This window comes from Capricornis sumatraensis, chromosome 5, assembly GCF_032405125.1.
Source record: "Capricornis sumatraensis isolate serow.1 chromosome 5, serow.2, whole genome shotgun sequence".
In the NCBI taxonomy this organism is placed as follows: domain Eukaryota; kingdom Metazoa; phylum Chordata; class Mammalia; order Artiodactyla; family Bovidae; genus Capricornis; species Capricornis sumatraensis.
The window spans coordinates 71,103,758-71,123,302 of NC_091073.1; the positions used below are offsets into that span (position 1 = coordinate 71,103,758).

The window sequence follows — 19,545 nt, forward strand, 5'->3', positions numbered from 1 at the left end:
GCATGTCATAGGGACGTGGGTTGCTGTTGACACTGAAGCTCATGTACAGACACCACCAGATCACAAAGAGCGTGGAAGTCAGGCATTCCAAGACAAAACACTTGTTAGCTTAGCTAACAGAACAATGGCTTAGAATGTATTGTACTCAAAAATTCTAAATCTAAAAAAATTTTTAAAGGTTGACACTTCATTTAAAAAAAAGAAATCAAACGTGAGGGCAGGAAAGCTGAATAATTATTAAAAAAACAAAACTAAAATCAGAAGCAAGTGATTCAGAAATGTACCATCATGGAACCAACTTCTATAGTACACGGTCATTTAGTAGGAAAAAAATATAAGGACAGTTTTCTTCCAGAAAGCTCCCAAAATCACATCTTGTATTGCTCATAACCCTCTGACTGTCCTTACTGACTTAAATGATATTTCTTCTGATTTTTCATCATCAGATTTGGCTTCTTTAATAAGATACCTCTTGCTTCAGCTCTTTCAGTTTATTCAAATTTAATAAAGAAAAGTGTAATTTATTTATTGGTCCCTACCACAAGCTTTTCCTATTTAAAAACACTTTTCCGAAAATAGAAAACTAAAAGCATTAACTTTAGGGATGGATGTGTGTGTGTGTGTGTGTTAGGGATGGATGGATGTGTGTGTGTGTGTGTAATTAATAATCAAAAAGAGAAGACTGCAAATCTTTCCAGCAGCATTTATCTAATAACATATCACTTTTCCTAGATGGTACACACCATACGGTCACCTGCTTCACAGCTATACACTGGGACAGGGGTTCTTTAAGAAGCTCTTGCAGACTAAGAGAGAATGCTCATAGGCTGGGCACCTGACCCCGGCTAGGTCTGTGCCAGATGCTCCACATATGTGCTAGAAAGCTGCTGCTGAGGAATGGAGCAAAACAGTTTAAAAAGGGATGGATTTGGTACTCTGATGAGGGTACTATTCACAACAATTAGTAACGGAAGAGGAGAGAGAAGCAGCAGGACTGAACTATGGAGTTCAGATAGCCCTCATCATGGAATATGACATTTGGGGAGGATTTATATTCAGAATGATACACAAATAATGATGACAAGGCCCCTGAAGTCACTGCTTATACATCCTAACAAATGCTGCCTTTCAAAGTCAATTTCCTGGGGATAGATGTGCTCAACATTCCAAGAGCCCCACTTCTAAACTTCCTGTAGAGCTGGATCAAGAGGTGATGAGAAAAATCATCTGCACTTCACAGACACAAGGTGGTTTCTTCCCCAAAAGGTACCCCCTCTAACTTAGTATTTTTGCCAAGATTAGATATAATGAATCAAATTTGCTTTCAAAGGACAAAAAATTGCCATCATTGAAAGGATTTTGTTTTGTTCAGTTAGATAAACACACATTAATCCCTCCTAAATGTAAGGCCTGGCTTCTGCTGTGGGAAGAAGTATAGACATGAATGAAATTATATGTATGAAAGTACCTTGTGAGAGATTGTTCAAATGCTACTTATTAGCTTCTAATGATACCTAGAAGACACATTACCTTCTATTTTCCTTCAAGATCTCTCTAAAGGTTAATCTAGAAAGGGAATCCTAAAAATGTTTGAGCAAGGTGATTACTCCACCAACAACCATAATACCATTTTCCCATCTCCTCTCACTGTCAGAATGAAAGCTTGGAAGCCCCAGGAATCTTGGGAGGATTCTGGAGAGAAAGCCTTAACTAACTCTCTTTTCTCTTTGTCCTCTTCTTAGACAGTAAATGCAAATTAGCACAAATTGTGACTTTAAGTAAAATGGAGAAGCAAATAGTATAGGTTCAGGATAAAGCTCTGACTGTGCCAAGCTTCAGGTCAAATTGAATTTATCATCTAGTATGATGATAGTTCAATTTCCAGAGCTTTATGCATCTCAGGTAAACTTAACATGCTCCAGTAAGGAAAATATCTATTAAAAAAATTACCCCCTTTCTGTAGGGCTGGAAAAGTGTTGAGTAGATAATGTGACTTATTCAAGTTACTCAAGCTTCTCTGACCAAAGGTCCCAGATAATACGACATCTTCTCCAGAAAACTGGGTCATATATACCAAGGCAGTACCTATATAAATGTGAAATGGTTATGTTGAGCAGCTTTCTTTTTGTGTGTATTCTGAGCCTCGGTGGAAAATCTGAGGTATATTGCATAAGCCCACCTCTGCCAGGGACCACAGCAGTTCACCTGAGGTGACACGAAGCACCAGCATTTGCTCAAAATGGTCATGCTTCTCCACACTTAAAATCTCCAGGTAGCCTCCCCACCTGATGGCACAATAGCTAATGTGCATTCACTCAACGTAAAGCAAAGGCGGGTGGCTTTTTTCTTTCCTTTAGGAGGCTCTGTGAAGGTCAGGAAGTCTAAATTATCCCCGAGTCCTGCCATCATGCCCACACTAGCCAGAGAAGGAGAGGCACATCATTTCTCGTGGGAGTGGAGGAGACAACACACACACCTTGGCAGCTGCCAACAGCAAGTGCTAAGATAAATCAATGTCACTTCAGCACTGTTTCTCTCTCCAGCCTTAAAATACCCGATGCTGTTTTTCTAAAGTTTAAGCATTTTCCACAAGTCCTTATTGTGCAGAGTACCCAATTCAATAATTTGAGCTACGTTAACGGCCCACTCATTTGTTTAAAGACAGACAAAAAGACCAAATCAGTACCCTTCCCCAAAGCAACCTCTCACCCAAGGAGAGGGTTCTCTTTGCCCTCGGAGCAGCATCCCCTGGGCCCCTCAAAGGAACACCACTTCCAGCTGGGGAGCTACCTCGTGCTGGACCTTTCCTTCCAGCGACTTTAAGTGAGTAGCCTCTGGCACAGAAGGCACCCGTGGCCTCTCCCCCACGCCCACTCCGGGCAGGCTGGCTTCCTGAGGGACTGAGGCCACAGTCCTGGCATCACGTCACACTCTTCGGGTTGTTTCATGAAAGACTTAAAAATCCCACTTTTAAACTGTGACATGGTCCCAAAGCTCTTGAGACAGATAAGCAGCTGCATTTAGCTCGCTCTGCACTATTGGTGATTAAGCCAAGACTGGTCAGAGAGCACATTCGGAACTGTGGCCCCCGGGGACAACACCAAGGCCTGTTGGTTCAGTTAAGAAAGCTGCTGAGTAAACTCGCTCCACTTCTCACTCTCCTTTTAACTACTTCACTTCAATGATTGCCTCCTACTCTTTGCAAGAAAGGATACAACATTTAGTTCACGTGGAAGACTGGGAATTCCATAAACTAGAATTTAATCTCGTAGTTCTTCAACCCTGTTGCACAAAAATACCTTGTAAAATTTATTCAAACTCAAGGTTTATTATCCTGAGACCTACTCCCACAGTTCTGGTTCTTCAGGTCAAGGTAAGGCCTGGGAATTTAATTTTCAAACAAGCTCTCCATGTGATTTTGATGTAGAGGTGGTCCAGGTCACAGATGGAAATCACGTGGTTCCTCCATTTAGTGGCTATGTGACTGAGCCTATCCCTTGACCTCTAAACCTTACTTATGAAGTTTAATAATAATCCCTGAATACCATGGTTTTGCTGTGATATCCAACTGAGATGATGCAGGGGAAAAAGGTGGCGAAGGATGTGTACAGCACAGGGGTCACCTCAGATGACCCACCCACCTCTCTGATACTATCCTCCAGCTTGGGGCAAGGACATACCACTCATCTCTGCAGAGCCAGCCTCCCCACCTGTAAATGGGATGGCACTGCTTGGTCACACCAGTGCACCAGGGGTGTTGAATACACAGGTTCTTCTGGCCCACGGAGCCATGGAGAAGAGAACCCTCTGCAGAGCATCTAGGAATAGCAACTTCCACATTTTCAATCGCTTCAACAGAGGGGCTTAACTCCCTTGAAAATTTTAGACTAATTCTAAGTTGACTGAAATCCCGGCTATGAGTTATAGTCCTTAATACAGAAAATTGCTCATTTTCAGCTTAGGTTTGGGTGACCCATTAAAACTAAAAGCTAAAAACAAAACATTTGTCTAACAAATTCATTTGTCAAATCTGCTCTTATAACTTGCTCTTCACATCTATATAACACCTAAAATTTGGTTTTCCATGAGGCCTTTTGAACTAACTATTAGCACCTTGATTTTTAAACACACAAAACATACAGCATTGAAAAAATTATATATAAAAGCACTAGGCTTTGCCTTCCCCTCTCCATTCCCCAAGTAAGAGACTGGAGAGGGCTGGAGCTGCTGCTGGAAATTTAAGTCGGGCAACAAAACGCTTTAGCAAACTTTATTCCCTGAAGTGAGGAGGCAGAGCTACTCTGCAGATGTCATACCACCTCGTCAGACTCCAGTCCGTGGACCTCGTATAAAGTGTCCAGTATTGCCAGCTGCTTCTCCATGGCGGGGAGGTAAAGGCTGAGGTCCCTCTGCATCCCAACACTGAAAGCTGCCTTCTGGTGGTCGCCTTCCTTAATGGTTAATGCAGCCACAAAATCTTCATAGGATGGAGCTGCCCTCAGAGCTAACTGCAAAAGAATTGCCTGTGAAAAGCTGCACCATGTCATGCTCTCTTGCACATTATACTCAAGCACAAGCACATGCGTGCACACACAGTCACACACATACACAGAACTGAGGCAAGCAAGAGTGAAAAAACAGGCATACATTCTTTCAGTTCATGGACTCTTCAATTATGTTTCAAGAACCAAATCACTTTAATGCTTGAAGAAGCACATATCTTCTTGGGCTATCTTGAGGATGAATAGTCCCATCAAATCAGGGAATGGTGAGAGGAGAACAGTTTGAGAAAAGCTCAAACTTTCTCATTCACAGTGATCCAGACTCTTCCATGGAGTGCTAAGAATGACTTGCATGCACGCTGCTTGCACAGTCTTTGTTGGCACATGGCCAGCCTGGTGGAGCAGCTCACCATCCTGTTTATATCTCATCTCCACATACTTTCTTTACCTATGTCCCATTTACCCTTATGTAGAGATTTCCTCTGTATTCGTGAATATTTTCTAAAAATGAAGGGGGTTAACATTTATGGTTTGCTTGCGTGCTGATGCTTCAATGTATTTTATCCCAGCTAATCTTTGTAAGAACCCTGTACAATCTATATCCCTATTTTACATATGGAAATCACACAGCTAATGAGTGCCAGGGCCAGGATCTGAACTTAGGATCATCTCTCTGCTTTTTCAACCACACCACCAACCACATTGCTTTGCCGAGGAAAGATTTCCTAAGCTCCTTACAGCTCCCCTCTCTCTGCAGGCCAACTGTTCCCTAAGAGTACTGAAATCTGTTCTCTGGCATCTACTGGTTTTGGCTCCACTGAGCTCTCTGGAGGCTTTTAAAATCTTCGATAGATTGTAAAAAATCTTGCAGTTGCTTTCTTGAGCTTCCTTATATTGAAAGTCTTTGAGAATCAACCCTCTCCCTTTCTGCAAGGGGAGAGTGGCTGGCATTATGCAGTGGCTAAAGCATAGCCACTAGGTGAGGAGACCTGGACTTGAACACCAGCTCTTTTGGAGGTCAGCTTGAGGAATTCAAGCAAGGGGGCTAAATCAGAGCCCCAGTCTCCTCGTCTGCAGAAAACGACTGGTAGCACTTTCCTTATTTGAGGGATTAATGGGACACGCCGGATGCGTTTACTCCGCTTCCTGGCACATCATAAACACTCGAATAATGGTGGGGGTATAATGGAGAGCAGAGGACGGAGGAAAAGCAACTGTCCAAAAATATCTCGAGAGAAAATCTTCCAGAACAGAAGGATATGAGTCTCCTGACTTAAAGGCCTAGTCAAATGCTTAGCAAAATGAATGATAAAGACCCAAAGGCAGACATGGTGAAATTTTAGAATGTGGGGATAAAGAATAGATCCTAAAAGCATCTAGGAGGAGGTGAGGAATGGTTTATACACATTTCATTTTACAGGTTTTAGAGTAGTAACACTGGAAGCTGGAGGACATCAGAGGACTGCCTTCCAAGTTCTGAGTGAAAATTTCTATTAACCTTGAATTCTGGTGGTTCATGGTAAAGAATCTGCCTGCAGTGCGGGAGACCCGGGTTCGATCCCTGGGTTAGGAAGATCTCCTGGAGAAGGGAATGGACCCACTCCACTATTCCTGCCTGGAGAATCCCACGGACAGAGGAGCCTGGTGGGCTACAGTCCATGGGGTCGCAAAGTGTTGGACACGACTGAGCAACTTTCACTTTAGAATTCTACACCAGCCAAAGCAACACTCTAGGAAAAAGGGGCAGAATAAAGACAATTTCAGGCATGCAAGAAGTCAAAAATTTAGTTCCCTTGCACTCTTTTTTTTAGGAAGCTACTAGAGTTTGGATATCATAAAAAAAAAGGGATTAGATCAAGAAATAGGAAGTCACAGGACTTGGGAAATAAAATTAAGGTGAGGTGGGGACTCAATATAGGGAAATTTATGAACGAAAGTTCTAGGACAACAGCAGTACAACAAATCAGACTGGAATAAGAGTTTAGAAAGTTCTGGAAAAAAAATCTGTAAGTTCAAAATGATGGTGATGTGGGAGAGTTCATGGTACAGGGAGAAATATAAAACTCATAAAAGAAAACAAAAAAAGTCACAGAATTTTGGCTCATCACCATCATGCGGACTTGTGATATAATCATACACGGAAAGCAGAGGCAGGGGAGGGGAGGCAGTGGCAGTAACGTCTGGGATAGCTAAACTCTAATCTACCGCAGAAATCAACATGAATTAAAGTGGATAAGGCCACAAAGAAGAGGAAATAGTTTTAGAATTACAGAGGTATTGGAGGAAATAGCCAAAGCATTTGAAAGTTGCAGCCTCTTTTAGTGAGTCTGGGAAGTATGGAACAAACTGCCATTTTTTGTTATAACCTTTTTGGACCCTGTGATAAAAAGCAAAATAAAACTACGTACATATATTTACATAAAATAAAAAATGTTTAAAGTTTCTCCAGAGTGGAGCCCATGACAATGCATTTCTCAAAGGTTCCTAGGGAACAATGATGCAGCTGAGTCTATTTGGGAAACAATGACAGAACTCAACTGAAGAGGAAGCCAAAACAGAGAGCCACAGAAAGAGACAGAGCCTAGACTAGCCATCAGTTCCATAGATCATAACTGTTTGACGATAAAAGTCTAATATTTGGCTGTTAAGTAAGTCAGATTCCGTGAGTGTAAAAGATATTTCCCTGAGCAACCAAGATTAGTTAGATCTGCCCCTGATGATTTTAATCAGGACATCAGAAAACTCAATAAACTTCCCGAAGTAGGGATGACATGGAGGATAACAGGAGAGAGACTGAAAAGAAGCTCCTCTGTTAATAATGCTATTACCAAATGCTCAACAGAATCTATTTCCTTAAAAATCAGCAAATTTAAAAACTACTGGCAGTAACATCAAGAGTCTTCAAAATGCTCTTTTCCTATAACTTTGGGTGTTATCACCTCACATCCCTGTGTTTCAGGTTTTGTTTATAAGCAAGGAAAATAGAACCTACTTCAGAGTTATGAGATTGATAACTTTACATAAGTAAAGCACTTCAAACAACATCCAGTGCACGGTAAGTGCTCTAAGTTGGGGTTTTAGTTCTTTGCATTAGACATAGCTATTTACTTCCAGGAACCTATTTCGAGGAAATAACTGTTTTAGTCAAAAATGCATAAAAACAGATGCTGTTTCATCTGTAAAAACAAACTTAGAAGCAACTGAAATTTCCAACACAAAGGTTTGGAACAAAAAAATTATGGTACCTCTATACTGGGGGACATATTATGCAATCCCTAACAATGAGTGGGGACAACTACAGCTAATACTTCTGCTGGATATAGAGCCAACGTGTGAAAAGAGTAAATTCTAAGAATTTACATCACAAGGAGAAAAATTTTTCCTTTTTCCTTTCTTTTTATTGTATTTATAAGAGAAGATGGATTTAGCTGAACCTATTGTGGTAATCATTTTACAATACATTTAAATCAAACCACCATGCTGTACGCCTTAAACATACAGTAACGTATGTCAATACAACTAGAAAATATAAAAACTAAAAAAGTGGAGAAAAACAATACAAAACTATACAACCAGCTAAGTGTCAAAAAAGTTTACATGCATATACTGAGTAAGTATACAAAATTAAGATAATTATACACATAAAATAAACATAAAAATATAAATATCTAGTAATAGATATTTATATAAATATACACAATGAAATAGAACAACATTGAAAAGAATATGTTAAATATATGAAAATAAGAGCTAAGAAGGTAAAACACAAAAATGTTGAAGATGGTTATTATAGAGCGGTGAGACTGCGGACAGTTTTAAGTTTTACCCTTTCTATTTTTCTATACATTTTATTTTTACAATGAATCTAAATTACTGAATTAGATTAATTACTAAATTACTAAATAATCTAAATTATTTAGAAAAATGCTGTAAGTTAAAATGTCCTTTCAAAGACTTAAGCTCATGATAAATTTTCTCCTATAGCTTCATTCTTGTTGTCAATGTCTCTTGGATCATCAATATTTCAGGATTAAACTCTGCCCTCTCTACTGGAATAAAAAACAAAACAAAACTACACTTATATTTCTTATAAATGAGGCAACTCAATGTTTCCCTGCTTTTCATCTCACCAGGGGAACTTGGGTGTCAGGCACCTGCAGGCAATCACAGTATCTACTCAGGGAGATTGATGAATGGAGCAGCATCTTTTGACTAATTTCTCACTAGCAGCTTCTCAGTTATTCTGTCTTCACTGTGGAGAGCTGTGATGTATGGGATGAGCACCAGCCTTGGAGACAGATCTGGGTTTAGACCTGGGCTCTGCCACTGCCTTACTTTGGAACTGAAATGAATAGTTCTGAACTTGTAAAACAGTGGGAGCCAATCCTAAGGATTCCCAAAGATAATGAACACAGAAGTACCTGGCACAGTGTCTGATACAGTTAAGTGTCCAATAGCCACACGGAAGCTATTATTATATTATTAAACATTCACTGAAGGTAAATGTGAGCAGTTTGTGGCTGCAACTGGTCTGGCTCCTAGTCCAGTGAACAGTAAAATGTTTCATTTTCACTAAAACTTGATTTCTTCCATGATAAATTCTTCCCACTGTCTTTACCTGTCTCCTAAGAAATCATGACCTGAACAGTTCTTACCTTAGGCAAATTAGTAAAAGACATCATCTGCAAGCTATTTTTAATCCCCTGACATTTCCTGTTGTACCACGACATGAGATTCAGTCTTTTCATGGCTGCATCTGACTGTGGCTGACCTCTTGCCCGACAGGAGAATCACAGAATATTACTGCTGACAGAAAGGGGCCATCTGCTGCAGCTATTTTACAAAGCAGGTGAACTGATCTGTCCACCTGAGAACTACGATTCTCAGGTGTGTGTTCTTCCCAGGTCATGCAAGGAAGGAAGGAATAATAGGTAACAGGAACCAACACACACAAATTCAAACACTTCCACAAGGAAAATAATTGGGGAAGAAGAGATTTCCAGTTCTAGCCACTGGCAACCCAGGTCAGTTAATATTCAAAGATACAATTCAGTTCAGGAAAAAAGACTAAGTAAAATCTGAGAATTAACAGGCCTGACCCTGACAGGCAGCAGAGGGAGCTATGGGCTTGAAACCACCCCTGGTTTCCCCTCAGAGCGTGATCTCTAGTCTACACTGACACTCGACTACCTCATCAGAAAGGCAGCCACTTCTGAGACAAACCTCAGGGTCCCTGGAACTAGATAAGGTGAAGCACACTCTAAGTCTTTTCTGTTTATTGCCAACATTTCCACACAACAGACCTACAGATTTCAATGCAATAAGCAACATTTTATTCTTATTCTCAAAAGCAAAGCAAACAGAACCACCACACACACACAGAGCAAAACAGAACACCTTGCTGTGACCATCAGAACATGAGGAGGCAGAAGGCCTACTTACCGCGAAAACTCCTCGCACTACCCAGCCGTGGTGCTGCCGTAACGTTTTACCATATGCATTATCTTGAAAAGAAGAAATACTCCATGAGGAACAATTTCATCAGAATTTGATGTGTTATTTGCATCATGTCCTTTCTAATGTACATAGCAGCATATTCCTATAGGTATTAAAAACTGAGGGAAAAAAGCTTAATTACAAGATTATATACTCCAAAAGTCCTGAGTAGGAAAAACAAGCCTCCAGAGATTTTTTTTTTAAAGAAAAATTGAAAAAAAAATTGATATTTCCACTCTTACCCTGTGTCAATATAGCTGGACGGCAGCTTATTATTATGGTTGGAAAATTCAATACATATAAGGAAGTAAAAAGGGAGGAAAGGATATTGTCATGTGGAGAATATAATTTAAAATACACTATAAAAATAGAAAAATGCAGTTCTTTGAAATGTTGTGTGACCCTGAGCCAGTCCCTTAGCCAACCTCTCTAACCATCTCTTTTCCTCTTTGTAAAATTTTCTCTAAGGTTCTCTTCAATTCTGACATTCTATTCTGGGATGTCAAATGTTAGTCATAGATGTCCCATGACCTTGGATATACACTGTTAAAGCTAGAACTTTGAAAACTATTATGGAAAGAACAGCTTGAAATTATTAAGCTAGATATAAAGTAACTGGTGAGGCTTATTAATAAAAGTCAATTCATATTCTAGACTTTAAAGATAAAAACCTATTATTTTTTTCCCCAATGAGTTTTAGGAGATTAAAAAACTTCTATACAATAATTTTAATTACAAAAAATAATCTCAAGAACAAGATGACTGCACTTTACGCAAGGGATATGTTCCTGAAGGCTTTGAATAATATATTCCATACTGAAAACTGATTTTTTCTACAGGAATAAACATTCTCTCAGGAGAGACAGCTCTATATCATCACAGTGCATTTTTATTTCAATGCTCCATTTTATTTTTTCAGCATCATCTTTAGTGGCCTACAGAGTCCTCACACTGCTAAATTATAGCACAGAATATCATGGGGGTTGTTTGACCTTCTTTATCGTTTTACCACATCTACATTTTATTCCAAACTTGTTTATTTTCATGGGCTAGTTTCAGAACTAGTACAAGCACCATGCCATTTAATCAATGCTTGGGTGACACTATAATAGGATACAAAGACATTTTAAATTGTAACAAGAGCAGAGGTTAAAATAATGACTACAACAACAAAAAAACCTAGACAACAAAACCACAACCACAAGTTCTTATGCAGCAAAACACAGTCTGGCTCACGGAACTGCCGAATGACATCAGGTATCTGCATTTTACTGAGCAAAACAGCCAGGCCACGTGGCTGCAAGCTTAAACACAGTTTATAATTTATTTGAGCCCTCTAGCTTTGAAATGATGTAATTATTGTCAATGTCTATCGTTAAAATTTGGGTGAGGCTTCATTAATACTTTTAGGATCAGTTCAGTTCAAACTCTCAGTCGTGTCCGACTCTTTGCAATCCCATGGACTGCAGCACGCCAGGATTCCCTGTCCACCACCAACTCCTGGAGCTTGCTCAAACTCACATCCATCGAGTCAGTGATGCCATCCAACCATCTGATTCTCTGTCGTCCCCTTCTCCTCCTGCCTTCAATCTTTCCCAGCATCATCAGGGTCTTTTCCAGTGAGTCAGTTCTCCACATCAGGTGGCCAAATTATTGGAGTTACAGCTTCAGGATCAGTCCTTCCAATGAATATTCAGGACTGATCTCCTTTAGGATGGACTGGTTGGATCTCCTTGCAGTCCAAGGGACTCTCAAGAGTCTCCTCCAACACCACAGTTCAAAAGCATCAATTCTTCAGTGCTTAGCTTTCTTTATAGTCTAACTGTCACATCCATACATGATTACTGGAAAACTCATAGCTTTGACTAGACAAACCTTTGTCAGCAAAGTAATGTTTCTGCTTTTCAATACACTGTCTAGGTTGATCATAGCTTTTATTTCAAGGAACAAGGGTCTTTTAATTTCATGGCTATAGTCATTATCTGCAGTGATTTTGGACCCCAAGAAAATAAAGTCTGCCACTATTTCCATCTATTTCTGCTTTATTGACTATGCCAAAGCCTTTGACTGTGTGGATCACAATAAACTGTGGAAAATTCTGAAAGAGATGGGCATATCAGATCACCTGACCTGCCTCTTGAGAAACTTATATGCAGGTCAGGAAGCAACAGTTAGAACTGGACATGGAACAACAGATTGGTTCCAAATAGGAAAAAGAGTATGTCAAGGCAATATATTGCCACCATGCTTATTTACCTTATATGCAGAATACATCATGAGAAACGCTGGGCTGGATGAAGCACAAGCTGGAATCAAGATCGCCAGGAGAAATATCAATAACCTTAGATATGCAGATGACACTATCCTTATGGCAGAAAGTGAAGAAGAACTAAAGAGCCTCTTGATGAGAGTGAAAGAGAAGAGTGAAAAAGTTGGCTTAAAGCTCAACATTCAGAAAACTAAGATCATGGCATCCGGTCCCATCACTTCATGGGAAATAGATGGGGAAACAGTGGAAACAGTGGCTGACTTTATTTTGGGGGGCTCCAAAATCACTGCAGATGGTGACTGCAGCCATGAAATTAAATGACACTTAACTTCTTGGAAGCAAAGTTATGACCAATCTAGACAGCATATTCAAAAGCAGAGACATTACTTTGTCAACAAAGGTTCGTCTAGTCAAGGCTATGGTTTTTCCAGTAGTCATGTATGGATGTGAGAGTTGGACTGTAAAGAAAGCTGAGCACCGAAGAATTGATGCTTTTGAACTGTGGTGTTGGAGAAGACTCTTGAGAGTCCCTTGGACTGCAAGGAGATCCAATCAGTCCATCCTAAAGGAAATCAGTCCTGAATATTCAGTGGAAGGACTGATGTTGAAGCTGAAACTCCAATACTTTGGCCACCTGATGTGAAGAGCTGACTCATTGGAAAAGACCCTGATGCTGGGAAACATTGAGGGCAGGAGATGAAGGGGACGAAAGAGGATGAGATGGCTGGATGGCATCACCAAGTCAATGGACATGAGTTTGGGTAAACTCCAGGAGTTGGTGATGGGCAGGGAGGCCTGGCGTGCTGCAGTCAATGTGGTCGCAAAGAGTTGGGCATGACTGAGCCACTGAACTGAACTGAACTGTTTCCACTGTTTTCCCATCTATTTGCTCTGAAGTGATGGGACCGGATGCCATGATTTTCGTTTTTGAATGTTGAGCTTAAAGCCAACTTTTTCACTCTCCTCTTTCACTTTCATCAAGAGGTTCTTCAGTTCCTCTTCGCTTTCTGCCATAAGGGTGGTGTCATCTGCATATTTGAGGTTATTGATATTTCTCCCAGTAATCTTGATTCCAGCTTGTGCTTCATCCAACCTAGTGTTTCACATGATGTACTCTGCATATAAGTTAAATAAGCAGGGTGACAGCCTTGACGTATTCCTTTCTCAATCTGTAACAGGTCTGTTGTTCTATGTCTGGATCTAACTGTTGCTTCTTGACCTGCATACAGATATCTCAGGAGACAGGTCAGATGGTCTGGTATTCCCATCTCTTGAATTTTCCACAGTTTGTTGTGATCCACACAGTCAAAAGCTTTAGTGTAGTCAATAAAGTAGAAGCAGATGTATTTCTGGAACTCTCTTGCTTTTTTCAATGATACTACAGATGTTGGCAATTTGATCTCTGATTCCTCTGCCTTTTCTAAAACCAGCCTGAACATCTGGAAGTTCTCGGGTCACGTACTGTTGAAGCCTGGGTTGGAGAATTTTGAGCATCACTTTACTGGCCTGTGAGATGAGTGCAATTGTGCTGTAGTTTGAGCATTCTTTGGCACTGCCTTTCTTTGGGATTGGAATGAAAACTGACCTTTTCCAGTCCTGTGGCCACTGCTGAGCTTTCCAAATTTGCTGACATACTGAGTGCAGCACTTTCACAGTTATCATCTTTAGGACTTGAAATAGCTCAAGTGGAATTTATCACCTCCACTAGCTTTGATGCTTCCTAGGGCCCACTTGACTTCGGACTCCAGTATGTCTGGCTCCAGGTGAGTGACCACACCATCGTGGTTATCTGGGTCATTAAGGTCTTTTTTGTACAGCTCTTCTGTGTATTCTTGCCACCTTTTCATAATATCTTCTGCTTCTCTTATGTCCATACCATTTCTGTCCTTTATTGTGCCCATCTTTATGTTCCCTTTTCATTCATTCAAAAGGGAACTTTTGGCATACCTTACTACAATTTTACACAATTCAAGACTGCATAAAATACATTATATTTTGTATGAAATACAACTGTACATTTGAATTCTAACAGCAGATTTCCCTGGCTATCTAAAGTTTAGGAATGGGTTGAAATGCCAGCATCCAGTATTGCAAAGCTAAAGCAGAAATCAGTTAATTCAAGTGTAGAAAGAGCTCTTAGAGAGAGCCTAAAGGAGAAATCAAGAGTAAATTAATTTTTTTTTTTTCTTAGAAGAGTCTGAGTATGCTAGGGCAATGTCAAAGATACAAGACTTCAATGTAAGTCACACTTAAACCCTATCTGATTCTCTAAGGGGACAGATGTTATCAGAGACATTTTAGATGGTACACAAGACCTTAGTAAAGAAAAGGCTGTTAGTACACAAAGCATACAGGTGCAGATGGGCAGGAAATACTAGGCACAGCCTCTGGGGTAAATCAGCAATACAGTCAACTTTCCAACCATCTACAGAGCCATCTGGGCTGGTAAAATAGTGTACAGGTCCATGGAAAACATCCAGAGGTAAGTCACAGAGGTATAGTGGGAAAACTGTATTTCCTGTGATCCTCATCCATGTAAGGTATTAAATACCATTAAAAAATAGCAGATGAAATTCAGTGCCATTACAATCTGCTCATGGAAAGTCACAATGCAACAGCTGCTCCATCAATAAGAATTTAGTGTGAGCCTATCGCATGCCCTTTACTGTGCAAGGCAGCATGGATCTCTGGGTGATTTAAACTCAGTCCCCTATCCTCAGGAAGTTCAGGGGCTTTTAAGAGAACCAGCGTTTAACAAATCATTATTATGTAAATTGCCAACTGCTGTAACAGACATCTGTATCTAGTCCTACAGGAAAGGAGAGAGGTGAATCCAGCCTGGGAGCATATGGACAGAGAGAATTCTCCAGAGGACTCTCAAAGGCTGGCTAGGGCAGAGAGGAGGGTGGTGGCTGGAGTTGCAGATGGAGGAAGCTACATGGAATTGGTGGCAGGAAGGGAGAACCATTCACTAGGGCTGCAGATACTGGGGTTGGGACCAAACTGGGAGGACCTTTTAATGCCATGTTAAGGGTTCTGAACTTCCCATCTGAGGCATAGCAGTAGTTTAAAAAAGTATAAAAATTACTGCTTTTTTTCTGATTTCAAAAATAATGTGTTCATTGTTAAAAATATGGAAAATGTAAAAAGGGAAGGACTAAAGAGATATATATAATCATGCCTCCCAGAGATAACCACATAGGGCATTCTAGAGGTATATTCTTTTAAGTCTTCTTTCCTATACAGATAGTATTACTTTCTTCTACTAATAGTCACAATCATTCTAATTTGGAATTATGGTGAGGAAGTAAAAAGAAACCCACATTTCTTTACAGTATGTAGCAAACACAAGTGCCTCCTGTCCTGGCCTTTGAGCCTTCAGCTCCAGAGCTCACCTGGCACCCAAACTGCCTGTTTACAAGGGTTCTGGATCCAGGACTTCTCCAACCTCAGGGACTTTATACTTTTCCTACCCTTTGCCAGTGAAGGCAAATACTCAAAAAGGCCCAGAAACCTTTCTTCATGCCCCCTTCTATGGGAAAGTAAGGAAACAAGGATGCGTTGAGTCCAGGTAAGAGGGGCAGCCTGGTCTAAGGAAGAGACAGCTTCTACAGCAGCACTATCTCTGTACCCCACCTGGTTCTTCTAGAGGCAGCTGTTCTTTGCTGTGCCTGCATCTTGCCAAGAGAAGAGTTCCACTGGGCAAAACACCTGCCAGGCAGTCTAACAGGAGAAGAGGGAAGCAGAGAATTTTGGCTGGGTCCTGAAACAGGCCTAGAAGACCACTTCTGCAATTGAAGACCAACAAATAAAACTTATAAAAGATAAAGACTTGACCAAAGTCCTTAGGTGACTTCTAGGGCTGCACATAACCCTGCCACGTGAGGATGCATTAAATTAGGATGAAGTCCATAAGCCTGACCTATTTTGGTTACCTAGAGAAGATTAGAAAATGAAATACATTAATCTTCACTGAACTACCCATTCATTATCATAATGCATGTTCTATAATCTGGAAGTATTTTTGGCCTCTGAAAGACATAAATGATTCCCTTCTTCCAGTTCTTTTAAATGTGTCAGTTCCTTAGAAACCGAATCAAAATTTCTGAGTAGGAAGCACTGACAATCACCTTGCCCAATTCTTTTCTTTTTACGGATGAAAAAAAACAGAAGACTCAGAGAGATAGTTACCTGCCCAAGGTCACAAAACTAAAAGCAATTAGAACTTAGGGCACTCCTGTTACATTAAAGCATTCTGACAAAACTGACGTTTATTCTTTGTGATAAAACAAAATAATGAAAATGAAAAATGTGCCTTTTCCCAGCCATATCTTGAAAAAAATTGGAAACTTATTCTATTTATGGAAATAACGCTGATCTGATTTTTTTTAATGGTTAGTCAAAACGTTTCTACGAAGTATTTAGAAATGATGCCTCAACCTATTACAGTATCTGAGTACCATTCCATTACTGCTGATGGACAGCTATTCTGTCCAGAAGCAGAATGCATGAGAGTGTTTATTGTAAATCTATAACTACTAAGGACTTACAAAGTTACTTTGGATTGGACAAAGGAGAAATACAAATCCAAGTTTTAAGAGAGAGCTTGAGAAGCAGACAAGTAAAGGCAGGAAGCGTGGAATCAATCATTCACTGAGCTCAGGAAACACGAATTATCTCAGTTCTGCAAATGAGCTAAATCAGGAAGTCCTCAGACAAGAATCATGAACGAAGAAAGGTTTGAAAGTGAATAAGCAGTAAATAAATCTGAATATACCGAGTGAAAAAGGAATAGTGTGTATAATGTGACACCATGTATATGAGTTTAAAACATGCAATATATTATAGATACTGTTTATGGACACATAAATATATAGTAAATGTATAAAAACATTTATTATATAATAATAAACTACAAATTCTGGATGAAGATCTTCTCTGGAAGTAATGGGGTCATGAGGTAGTAGGTGGAATTGTGTTTATATATTTGGCCAAATGATAAATATTTGATATAATTTAAATGGGCTTTCCAGGTGGCACAGCAGTAAAGAATCCGCTTGCCAAGCAGAAGACGCAGGAGTCATGGTTTGATCCCTGGGTTGGAAAGACATCTTGAAGTAGGAAATGGCAACCTGCTCCAGTATTCTCACCTGGAAAATTCCAGGGACAGAGAAGCCTGGCCGGCTACAGGCCACAAGGTTGCAAGGAGTTGAACAAAATTGAACACACACACCAAAAGACCTACTACTAGGAAAACCCCCCGAATTCTTTACATTGACTAAGATTCATGCAAAATGAATAGTGTGGAGAAAAGCTAACTCAATAACCTGTTGACAGAGATGAAACAAGTACCCAGAGATTTCCTCTGTTACCTTCAGGCACCATGGAGGTGAAAACTTGTACTGTAAGCCAGTTCCGCCATTAGAGCACATGCTGTGAATAGTTCTGAAGAGGGCATGACTTCATTCACATGTCCCATACTTTCAGAACAGTTAGATCAAGTTATGATTTGATGTCAAATATCTAATTACAAGGTCTGATTTTCTCTCTCTCATACAGCTCTCCTTATTTGTGAAAGCCTTTTATATTAACTGTATAACTGAGTATCCTTTATTTTTGTTTTCCTATTCTGTGCTAGAGATCTTGGCTAGGTTAATGTTTATCTGACATTTACGAAATCATTCGGATGCTGAGGGAGTGCTGCAGAGCATGTAACATTTAGTACAATGGTGCATGAAATGTCAGAGCAGCTTTTCTTCCTTTCACTTACAAGGATGCTTTCTGAAGCCCCTTTTTGATGTGGCATCAGTGAATGGAGGGGCTCAGCTACAAGGTGGATCATTACACACATTTGCTTTGTGTACCCAACTCTCTCCTTAGAATGATCTCTAGAGAATATCAGAGGACACTGGAGTTCAGAACAGCTCTTGCCATGAGACCACCCAAAATATTCCCCTCTGATCATCATTATGGGGGATCTAAGAGATGGCTCAAATGCAAAAGGAGGCAGTGTAAAGCTGATGGCCTCCTTCTAGATGCTGAAAACTCATTCTAGGTCACCGAACTGCAGCAATACAATGACTATACATGTATTTTCCAGAAAGTTGATAGATGTCACTACTTTCATTTTGTCATTTCCAACTTTTACATATTATAAGCCATTAAGACTATGCAAGTTTTATGAGCATTTACCTCAAAACCTGTCTTAAGCAATGGATTTCAAATTTGGGAGTGTCATCAAGGTTTACCCTTAATTTATCCCCACTAATTGTCCTGCTATTCCTAGGTTAGGAAAAATGTTCAGGCATTGGATAACCAGTCCATTATCATGAAAAGGAGGCAAAATTAACTGATACTATGGGTAACTAATTTCAGTACTTTTATTCCTGCTTAATTAATAATCATTTAGAGGCAGTCAAAATTCCCAAGTAACCAAATGTAGCCTAGCCACACGTGAGCTTCACCATTCCAGCTCTGGATGAATGGGTTTCAAATTGTAGCATGCATTAGAATCACTTAAATGACTTGGGATCACATGCACTGTTGGGTGCCCATCTCAGGAGTTTCTGAGTCAGCAGGTGTAAGGTGGGACCCAGTAGTCTGCAATTCTAATAAGTTTTCAGATGCTGCTGCCCTTGGACCACTCTGAGATCCACTGATCTGGATCTGAAACCCTAGGGAAAGTATTTATCTTCTCTAAAGTTTAGTTTATCACTGTAAAAGGGGAATACTCAGATTAAATAAGATGTTTATGGAGAACCTTGTGTCATGCCAACACTGAGTGCTCTATAAACAGTAGCTGTTATTACTATAACTCAAATTCAATTTTAGAATGAAAAAATGTAAGCTAATTTGCTTATATATGTCATATAAATTACACATACCCACTCTTTAACCTACATACCCAAACCACCTCATTTTAGACAAAAGTTCTACTTATTATTTCAAAATGAAAAAAAAAGAAGCCATTAGTCTAGAAGAAATATGCATCAAGGAGCCTATTGGTTCTGAGTAGTTAATGTGTAACATTTCTTATAAAGCTCTATTTGTTTGTACAAAGCTTGTTGTATCTGTGTTCAGAGGGGAGGGGGTGGTTAGGAGAGCTTTCTCTCTCCACGTTGAACAGCAGCAGGAAACTAGGAATCCCAGTAAGCAAAGATAATTTAAATCATGAAAACCTCTGAAATAATCCTAAGCATCAGGATGAAAATCTCAAGTTTACAGTCCCCCTTTCCTTTGCACTAAAAGTAGTCCAGCAGGGAAGAAAAAGAAGGAAAA

General features: G+C 39.9%; 1 protein-coding gene across 1 annotated transcript in view; it reads right to left on the reverse strand.

The window, feature by feature from the left end:
- Positions 1 to 4,310: 4,310 nt before the first annotated feature.
- The window catches only part of PLEKHA8 (pleckstrin homology domain containing A8), a 62,114-nt gene continuing 46,879 nt past the window's right edge, over positions 4,311 to 19,545 (reverse strand). The window contains exons 13-14 of the mRNA XM_068972987.1: positions 9,945 to 10,006; positions 4,311 to 4,508 (exon numbers count right to left, since the gene is read on the reverse strand). Coding sequence (XP_068829088.1) covers positions 4,311 to 4,508; positions 9,945 to 10,006 — 260 coding nt within the window. The remainder of the gene's footprint in view (positions 4,509 to 9,944; positions 10,007 to 19,545) is intronic.